At 36.2% G+C, this 11006-nt stretch overlaps 1 protein-coding gene across 1 annotated transcript in view; it reads left to right on the top strand.

Annotated features, from left to right (window-relative positions):
• NBAS (neuroblastoma amplified sequence) overlaps window positions 1-11006 on the top strand; it is a 487556-nt gene that overhangs the window by 281553 nt on the left and 194997 nt on the right. Inside the window, exons 30-31 of the mRNA XM_012653069.1 lie at window positions 2154-2311; window positions 3042-3131. Of these exons, the coding sequence (XP_012508523.1) occupies window positions 2154-2311; window positions 3042-3131 (248 nt within the window). The remainder of the gene's footprint in view (window positions 1-2153; window positions 2312-3041; window positions 3132-11006) is intronic.

The raw sequence follows: 11006 nt of genomic DNA on the forward strand, positions 1-11006 counted from the left end.
AAACTAATATTGCGAAATTGGGAAGTAGTTTGTAACTCTAAAATCTTCCACATTGAAATTCAAATTCAAGTCTCCAGAGGATAAGCAGATTTTATTGTGGAATAATTTCTCATTTAAAGAATGTATTTTAGCTGGGCCCAGTGGCATGTGCCTGTGGTACTAGCTACTTGGGAGGTTGAGGCAGGAAGATTCCTCGAGCCCAGGAGTTTGATTCCCCTTGGGCAACAACATACTGAGACCCCGTCTCTTGGGGGGAAAAAAAACAAAAACAAAACAAAGAACACATTCTCTAGTGGGATAGAAGCTGATGTTGTCTTATCATGGGCTCTGTACTGAATGGTCTGCTTCTTGTGGCTGTGCCTGAATATGTGACAGCCCAAATATGAAAGCCCAAGCACATTTTTTTACCCACTACTGGAACATTAATAATGTGTGCTTAAAACACAGTGCTTCACTTCATGATCACTCTTGGAGTCGTGCATGGTGATTTGTGCACTTTTTGGGTGTGTACTGTTAAATTATTCCCATGCTTGTTAATAACAGTAAGGGAGACTTTATTCAGGACTATTGTGAAAGGCATCAAGACTATTGGAAGAGGGAAGAGAAATTGGTCTCAATTCCAAATACAACAAGGACAAGTGGCCATTTATAGCCTATGAGCATACTGAGGGGGTTGGTGGCTGGAAAATTACCAAGGGAAGACATCAAAAGGTAGGGGGATTCTTGCTACACGGATTTAATAAGATCCTTGCTGAAAGCAGGCCAGGGTCATCAGATATTAAGGGTAAGGGATGAGGAATTTGATGAGATATTGAGAGTGATCAGATATTGAGGTCATGGGGGTTCTGGCTAAACTGGCTTACCAGGATTCTTTCTAAAACTGGAGTGTGTGGGTCAAACAAGGATGGGAGGAGCGAAGGTTGAGACTAGTTGAGAAGAGGTTCAGAGTAGCCTGACTAAAGGTTTGGTCAAGGAGAGAATCTTTGGCAATACATCTATGAAAAGATTTAAAACTCTGGAAAAATACTTCACAACCTCAGTGTTAGAAAATTGGTTTCATAAAAAAGCTGTGTTCTATAATATTAACCAAGTAATTTTGCAACATTAAGTTTAGAATAATTATGTTTTTCTGTGAAAACGTATTAATCTAAAATTGTTTATTCAGAGGGCTTTGCGATAATTTTATTCCTGTAAGGGTAGTACCTGAATTAATTTTTATTTTACATATTTAGAAAAATTATTCTGGACTGCAGCCTTTGTACTTAGGCTAAAAAAGACCTACTTTCAAGCTAGAACACCTTCAAATAAGAATCAAAGTATATTTTAAGAATTCATAGTATAATATGAAGGAAAAAGATCTCTCTTGGGAGTTGGGGGCTGGTTCTGTTTTGTCACTGTTCTTGAATGTCTGTCTTCTCCTATAAAGTGAATGATTCCACGCAGGTCTCTATCATAATGTCTGTTTTCTAGCATTTTGCATTGTACAATGTGTTTTTATGTATATATATATATATATTTCAAAATATTAAGAGTGTACACATGTTTTTGGTTACATGGATCGCTTCTGTCATACTGAGTCACGGCTATAGGCATGCTCATCATCCACAATAGTGTTCATTGTACCCATTAGGTAGGTTTTTGTCCCTCCCCTCCCCTCCCCTCCTCTCCCTACAATGTGCTTTTAAACACAAATGTTACTTAATCCTTTCAACAATGCAAGAGAAAGTGTTATTGTCCCTTTGTGGTAGTAAAGGAATTGTGGTACTTAGAGCTTTCTCAAGCTCACACAAGTGCTAAGTAGCAGGGATGGATCATACCCTCAAATCTTCTGAATTCAGATAGCAGCCTTTTTACTCAACATCAAAGCTCATAGATTATTTGTATCTATTGTCAGTTAATTTAAAATTTAACAGAGTTTGTCAGAATCACTTGTCTGGAGTAGAACTGAACTCTCTGGATAATAAACCAGCCTAATCTCCCTTTTCTATCTTAGATTCTTTTTGTTTTTCTGCTTATATTATAATGTATCAATAATCACTAAGATTTTCCTGTGGTACCACAAGACCTGAGCAGGAAGCCATTGCGTTTCTCATCTTAGATCGAATATTTTTCTTCTGGGAATCAGTTATTTTTTCTTCTTGCCAATTTTGCAGGTTATCCTAAAAGTTGGGATGTTTGTAGCCAGTTAGGACAATCAGAAGGTTACCAGGACTTGGCCACTCGTCAAGAGCTGATGGCTTTTGCTTTGACACATTGCCCTCCTAGCAGCATTGAACTTCTTTTGGCAGCTAGCAGCTCTCTGCAGACAGAAGTAAGTGCCCCGAATAAAAGAAATCCTGAACTGTATGAAGTGCATTTTGTCGGGTGTGTGGATCTGAGAAGTGTGTGTGTTTTTTAGTAGTATGAGAATTTTAATTTATGGACGAAAAATAGGTTGCCACTTACGTGAAAAGGGGTTTGAAAATATTAGGATATAAAATACTGTTATTGGTGTTATTACAGTAAGAATACAGCATACTACAGTCAAGAATAAAACATGAGAAATGGTTATACAAAATATATCTGAAACCATATGAGTTAAAGCCAGCAGAGGCACCATTGCCTTAGGGAAGAGTCCTGTGGAAATTGGGGATGGAGGTGGGCTTTGGTTACAGAGATGCTGAATTTCCTAAAATTCACGGGCTAGATCTGCATAGGAGAGGATAGTGCCCTTGTTGAAAAACACTGTTAAATATTGAGGAGATTCTGGAATTTATGTTTTTGTCTCAGAGTCACTCATTACATTGTTTACCAGGGTTTTCACACTTGATTCCCACCTCTGAAACGGTTGCATCCTCCTACAGCTGTTCAGGAAGTTCTGAAGTAAGCCTATTGCTAAAAACTGTTCATTATGAAATAACATTTTTTTTGCACAGTCAACAGGTTTATGAAATAAACATTTTTTCCTCAAAAGAGTACTTACTAAATTTGAAGTCTGCCTTGTAAAGAGAGGCAAATTTAAAGACACAACTCCTTTATAATATAGCCTGTTCTTCTTTCAGATTCTTTATCAAAGAGTGAATTTCCAGATCCAGCCCGAAGGAGGGGAAAATATCAATGTTTCACCGTTAGTTGGCAAAATGGTACAAGAGGTAAGTTAAAATGAGGGAGAGGAGAGTTTGAAAAGTGGCTGAGTGAAATGAGAGGTCATGTGACCTCATGTGTAAGAGGAGTTTTGGGTATGTGTAGAGACTGCTTTTTTTGTCGGTTTTTTTTTTGTGTGTGTGTGTGTGAAATATAAACATTCATATAGAAAAGTATAGAAAACAAAAATTTTCAGCTAAATAAATTATCACAAAGAAAACACCCATGAAACCACCCGACAGGTAAAGGAACAGTACCTGACCAGCCTTCGAAGTCCCCCAGACCCTCTCCCAATTTAATATCTAACTCTTCTCTCTCCTTCAGCGATCACCACTGTCCTGACTCACCCTGATCACCAGATGCTTGTGATTTTTTGTTCTTGTTTTAAATAATTGTAATATCTACCATGCACACATACTCTAATATGATAGCTTAATTTTACCTGTTTTTGTAGTTTTTAGAAATAGTTATGCTCAATATTATGTTTGTAAGATTCATCCATGATATAACATGTAACTGTAGTTTATTCATTTTTATTGCCATGTAGGAATCGATTGTTGTATATATACATTATAGTTTATCCATTCTGACATTGACATTCGTTTATTTTAAATTTTGGATACTAAAAATAAAGCTATCTTTGTTTGTACATGTCTCTAGTGCACATGAGCATTTTTTTTTTTTTTAAGACATTTTCTTGTTCTGTTGCCCAGGCTAGAGTGCAGTGGCATCATCATAGTTCACATCAACCTCAAACTCCTGGGCTCAAGCGATCCTCCTGCCTCAGCCTCCTGAGTAGCTGGGACTATAGATGCATACCACCGTGCCTGTTTAATATTTTCTATTTTTGGTAGAAATGGGGTCTCACTCTTGCTCAGGTTGGTCTTGAACTCCTGAGCTCAAGCAATCCTCCTGCCTTGGCCTCTGAGAGTGCTAGGATTATAGGCCCGAGCCACCGTGCCTGGCCTCGGGCAAACATTTTTCTCAGGCTTATACCTAGTACCGGAAGTGTATGTTGTCAGATATGTTCAACCTAAATAGATAATGCCAAATGATTTTCCAAAGTGATTTTTGCCAATTACACTTTCAAACACCAGTCTATGGGAATGCCAGTTACTCTAATCCAGTATCTTGGTATTGTTAGCTTTCTAAATTTTACCTGTTCTCCTAAGTGTTTAGTGATATCTAATTATGATTTAGATTTACATTTTTCTGATTACTGATGAAATGGCATTATCTCAGGAGAGGTCCTCTTTTGTGAGGTACCTGTTCAATTCTTTTGCTCATTTTTCTGTTGGGTTTTTGTTCTTTTCCCTTTCTTTATTGAGATTTTTATGAATAAAAATTATCTGAGCCAATTAAGTATGTATATGTTTCAGGATAGTCTATCTTGAGAGAGAAAGAAGGAAGTATATGCCCCCTGACACCTGGCTTCTTGGTGAATGTTTGCTCAATGGGATTTAACTCTTCATAACTATTTATAGCAACATTGAATTGGCATTTTTTACATCAAAGACAATAGCCCAGTTTCTGACATTCTGACATTCTAGCTGGATAAATTAAGAGGTGATGATTCTGTTTATAGATTGGCTTTCCATAGATTCTGTCAAATGGTAAGCTTTATTTTAACAGTGTAAAATATTATTTCTTTTTCACTTTTTTGGAAAACACCTATTGTGATAAGTGAGCTGCACTAACCTTTATTTATTTATTTATTTTTAAGTTGGCTGTATCCATCTTAACAAACTTCTTAGTATTTGTGTACTATACAGTTACTTTTAGAACTTTGGTACAAAGCTTCAGCTGTGGAATCGGTTCATGGAGTTAGGGCATAGCTTTTGTCCGGAGTGGAATAAATTTCCACAACTCTTTCTTTGATATTAAAATTCAGTATGGCAAACGTATCAAGTATACGTGTGTATCCCCAGTTTAGTGCTAAGTGATCTAATAATCTCAAAGACGTCTGTAATGTGACTTTTTGCCCTTATGGAGTTTCTGCCTATTCCTCCTGCAGTGGTGACTCTAGGACAGCACTGACCAATAGTACTTTCTTAGGGAAGGGAAATATTCCATACCTGCACCGTCCAGTATTGTAGCCGCTAGTGACATATAGGTATTGGGCACTTGAAATATGGCTAGTGCAACTAAGGGATCAAATTTTTAATTTTGTTTAATTTTAATTAATTTAAATTTAAATAGCCATATGAAACTACTGGCTACTAGATTGGACATCACAGCCCTAGAAGATCGGACATTCAGTGGAGGATTGTGTTTGGCCACCAACACAGCAGAGAGAGGACTTTTGTTCCATTGCACCCTCTTCAGATCGAAGCTGTAGCATGTTCTAGGGGCCTAGAGTGGTGTGGATACATTTTGGCCTTTGGCATGCCTTGTAGTTGTACTGATTAATAACTATTTTCCCTCATCGAATGTGAAAACACATTGCATTCTATCGTATTTTCTCCATGGAATTCAGAGCAGTTCTTATATTAGCCAGTGGTCATGAAATGGATATTAGGAAGAGTTGTCTTTCAACTCTTGAAAAGTAGGTTGAAGAGCTACCTTTCATGAGATCTTTACCCCAAGTTTTGTACCTTTTGAACCTCTGATCCCTCCCCCACCTGACCAGTCACATCCCCCGCTCTGCCCTTCTCCAGCATCATCCCTTGCCTTGTCTTCCAAACACATGCTCTGTCCAGTAGTGGAGAACTTACCACCATTCTTCAGGTAGGCTCGTTCACACCCTTGGTGTTAGAGTTTTCTCTTTGCCTGTACTATGCTTCTTCTCTTTTGCTCTTATGCATCTCTCTTATCCCTTCCATCTGAAGTATTTTCTTTGTGAAGCTTTCCTAGAGTCCTTTAATTGCTATCTCCTTTATAGTCTCTAAGCATTCTTAGATCATTCTGTCCTGGCATTTTATGGTATGGTTTGGTATTGTATGGTAACCGGAAGTATGTCAGTTAACTTTGTGCCCGTTCATAGAGTGCTTCTTGCATAGTGAATGCCTCCTTAATGCTTGATAAGGCTCAGTTGGAAACACGTACTGCACAATGATGTCACTGGTAAAAACAAATTAGGAAGTAGAGTTTAGCCTAAAAATATAAGGAAATACTCATTTCATTCATGTATGTGCTGTGGTGGCTATTGAGGTTTTGTCATATCATGGCCAGTGTGAAGGGTCTATCATTTCTATGTTCAGTATAGAACTGCAGTGTGTTTCTGCTGAGCTCAGCTCCGTGAACTTACTCTGAATCTCCATCCTTCTTCATAAAATCCATGAAAAGCCTTTTGTGACTTTTGGGTTTTCTATTTTCTGTTTCTACAATGAATTAAGAAGTCAGCCTGCCCCCTTAGTGGCTTCTTTGGAGTGGGCCATGCTGTGGTACTGCATGTGGGCACATATTGCCCTATTAAAATCTCTTCAGTAGGTGAAGAAGACCACCAACAGTCCTCTACATGTTCCACTTAGCAAGGAAAAGGAATTCTTCCACAATGATTGTATTTTGCTGTTTTTTTAAGCTCCTTAAAAGCTTTCTTGTCTGTCTTTGTCCCCTTTCAGCATGTTGTAATAGATCTAGGTCTCATGAAGTGCTAATGCAAACCCTCAGTGAACACATTGTGACTGTGATTCATGAGGCACATTTCAGACTATTACGGCTACTATTATTAGATTAAAATATAGTGTTTAGCTAAAAGATGCCAGTATTACATATTAACAGTAGACATAATAACCACATTAAATTATAACTCATGAATGAGAGATGACTTTGTGTGTAGTCTACTTAAGACTTTCATTACTTCACTTGTGAAAATAATGATTTTTATTTATATATTCAAGAAAAATAAAGATATAATTGCTTTGCAGTTGCATTTACATTAGTGCAAGTGGAGGCTACAAGTTTGAAGATATTGCTGTTGTCCCTGTGAACAGGATGTTTGTTTATAAATAGAACAAAATGCATAATTTGTGAATAACTACCAAAATTACGGATTTCAAATTTCTTATTAATGTTGGTTATTATGCTTTTTAGATGGAACAGTGTTCCACCACTTAAAGTATATTAACATTTTGTTTAGCTAGTATTAGTTATATCATTTAGCCAATGATGTTTTCCCCAGATAAATCTAATTAGAGTTAGAAATAGATTGTATACAAGGTTCCCATTAAAAAATCATTTTCACCATGGGAAAGCTTGTTATGAACATTTTAAGTGGCTACAGATTTATATGACTGGACTAATTAATGTTTAGAATTTGAGCATGGGCTAAGCAGAGAGCTTAGCTTTTGTTTTGCTTACATCGTGGATACAAGTTCTTTATCAGATTTATGATTTGAACATGTTTCTCTCAATGTGTGACTTTGCTTTTTATTTTCTTAATGGTGGCTTTTGAGTGCAAAAGTTTTTAATGTTGTTTAAGTGTTGTTTGTTAATATTTTCTTTTATTGCTTGCGTTTTCAATGTTATATCTAAGAAATCTTTGCCTAACCCAAAATTGTGAAGATTTACTCCTGTGCTTTTTTCTGAGAGTTTTATAGTTTTTAGTTCTTAAGTTTATTGGTAAATAAGTAATAAAAAAGCCACTTTTATATGAAATAAGTATAGATTTAAGGGATATTCACATGCAGAAAGGTGAATTTAGAACTTTACCTCATACCACACATAAAATCCCAATAGAATCATATTTATTTTGTTTTCTTTTATGTCTCATGATAGGTTGTTCTTTCTTAATAATTTTAAATTTCATATTTAATATGCACAAAGACACAGATTAATCATTTTGAGGTTTTAAGTGAAATAATTTCATTCGGAGTGAATTTTTGTTTCATTTATTGCTTTATTGATTTTTTTTTCCCCATGTGTTTGGAATTTTGGTTTGCAAGCTCATTTTAAATGATGAAACATCACCCTGCCCCACATCCCATATCTAAGGATTCTGTAGTTTTTGTGGTTCCTTCTCTATCTAATCCCTTGGTGCCTTAGTCCAGAACTACATCCTACAGTAGTTTTTCTCATAGCACCCATTCCCCATTGTAAGGTTGAGGATATGAGAATACAAACATGGAACCAGCGAGAGGTTTCTCCCACTTGCCTTTGGCCCTGTTTTTGTCCTCTGCCTCCTTAGGCCCACAGCTTGTGTAAATGCATAGCTCCAGGCAGTGAGCCTGGCTGCAGTTCTCCCTCTTATAGGGGACACTTTGATTCACAGTTCTTCTCTGGAAAGGAACATCGGACAGTCACTGTTAATATCTGAAATCTGAGCTTCAAAATATTGAACTCTTTTGAACTTGGGTGTCTTTTGACTCTTTTTTCTATTCTCAGTATTTTGGAGCACGGTGAATACTAAAATAGGAGTTTACTGTTCCATCCTGACTGGAATTCCTAATGTTTTAATTATAAAAATAATACAAGCTTTTAATAATCCATTATCTGGCATACTATAACATATTTCTTGAAAGTAAAAAAAAAAAATTAGATGTGAAGCATCTATGATAAAGTATTAACATTTGTTAACTTTTGATAAAAGTACATGTATGTATGTGGTAACTTTCTGCTTTTTTTAAAATATAAAAATTTAATAAACAATATATTAATATATAAGTCAAAGACAAAGTTCTCTCTTTTTCCATCTGATCTTTCTATTTACCCATCCCCCGAATCCCACTGCTCAGAGATAAACATTTTTAACACATTAACTGCCTTGTGAGTTATTTAATTCACACTAGTTTTGTGCCTGGGGCCTCATGAAACATATGTAACTCACAAATCTCTTCACCTTGGGAGCTGTGAGAACTGTTTTTCAAGTTGCCTATAACTCACGCACAGAAAACAATAAAAAATAACAAAATTTTCAAAGTTGTTATTCTATTTTCATAATAAAACACAGTGGCCTCCAGGAAATTTTCTAGTGTGGCAGTCAGTGTGTTAAGTCAGTACTACTATGTGTCATGAAATCTGCCCTTGTCATTTCATGTAGACCGCTATATAATGGCAGCATGGTGTTCTTTGGATGCATGTACTGTGGTTTATTTATCTCTTCCTTTGCTTTTGGACATTTATATTGTGTGCAATTTTTCTCTAGTTTAGACTGAACTACCCTGAGCATTTTATGTACACATCTGTGCATACACATGCCAGTATTGCCTTCTGATAAAATGGTAGAAAGGGGTTTCTGTTTTCTTGTGGTTTATCTTTCATAACTTTGTGTAAATGCTTACTTTGTCTTGTTTATTGTTGTGATACCAACACATCACTGAAAATACAGAATATTCTCATTAATTTTGTTATTTTTTTGACAATATTGTCTGATTAATGTTCTGTGTGGGAGGTTTCGTTCATGGCGATCATGACACGAGTGATCTAGATGATAACACCGCCCTGACACAATTCAGAACATCTATTTATGCCTTCAGTTATCATGTAGATTTGACTACAGACAGAAATATTCTGCTCATTGTCATGCTTCAGGATAATATGTTTTAGTTAGTCGATAGCTTGATGCTCAGGTGTGTGAATCATATAATTTTGATTGGATTTGTGAATCTGCATTATAGATTTCCATTCCTCACAAAAGTTAATACCATCTGCCTCCTCTTTTAGCAGCGCTCTTGGAATTCCATGTTTTCTTCTTTCTTTTATCTTCATAATGACCATGCATTTATGATATATTTGTTTTGTTCTCTGTTTTGTTTTACAGTAACTCTTTTAGTAATAAGAAATACATTTTTACTTTTTATCTAGATTTGCAATTTAAATCCACTGGCAGAAGACATTTTCTAAAAATAATACATTCAGGTATTCTATCTTAGTTATAGGGAAATCTATGGGTGTTAAAAGTTTCCTTTTACTTTTAAGGAAACATCATATTACTTATCTCTGTGGGGTCCAACATGTACCATACTGAAAGACTTTTCCTGGACTACTTTGGTTTATACTTAGCAATTGTTACATATTCTTGTTTTCTCTCATCTTTTACCTACTCTGCCTGAGGCCTTCCTTCCTTGCCATTTCACCAGAACAGCTTGTATCTGCATCACCAGTGATGTCTTGTTTCTAAGTTTATGGGTCAAATCTTGTCTTCATTTTATTTGGCCCGTGAGTAGCATTTGACTTGCTTGTTTCAGGGGCAGCCCATTTATCTTCTTTTCCTCAGACCTCACTGGCTACTTCTCATTGTCTTTGCTGGTTCTTCCCCATCTCCCCAGTAAATGTTAGATACCCAGGTCTCTCAGTCTTTAAGCCTTTCCTCTGTCCACACCCGTCCCTTAGGTGAGCTCACCCATTATCCTGACTTCAAGTATCAACTTTGTGCTGATGATTCCCTGCTCTGTAGTTCTAGCCATGACTTCTCTTCTGAGTTCCAGATTTGGATGCACAGGATAAAATTTGCTATAGTAAGTGTTAGGTGGGGGATGTACTTTGGGTTATTTAAGGATATGTTGGAGAAGGAGTAGTCGTCGAGCACAACCTGATCTCTGTGATCTTTGCTAGTTTGTATGTACCACCAGGTCAGTTTACAATAGACCATCAGGTTTCTCAGAAATTCACCCTTATATAATATTACCAGACAGTAGAGAAAACAACTCTTTAAATACATTGTTCATTATAATAATTGACCAAAAGAATTTTTTCCGTGAGCCACGTTTGACACATGGAACTATCCTTGTTCTTGTGAACCTGTTTGGTAATGATATCTGTTGTTGTAGGATTTGAAAAACATTATTATTGCTTAGTGAGTTAACCTTTTAGCTACATAACGTACTTGACATTAATGAGATTTCATGTTAAGTTTTATGCTGAGAATTGTTAATTTGGTTTTGGGGTTTAATCTATTTCTGCTGTTATAAACTCTAAATTAATTAGCAGCATATCATTATGAATAT

Source organism: Propithecus coquereli, unplaced genomic scaffold, assembly GCF_000956105.1.
Source record: "Propithecus coquereli isolate 6110/MARCELLA unplaced genomic scaffold, Pcoq_1.0 Scaffold41, whole genome shotgun sequence".
Taxonomy (NCBI): Eukaryota; Metazoa; Chordata; class Mammalia; order Primates; family Indriidae; genus Propithecus; species Propithecus coquereli.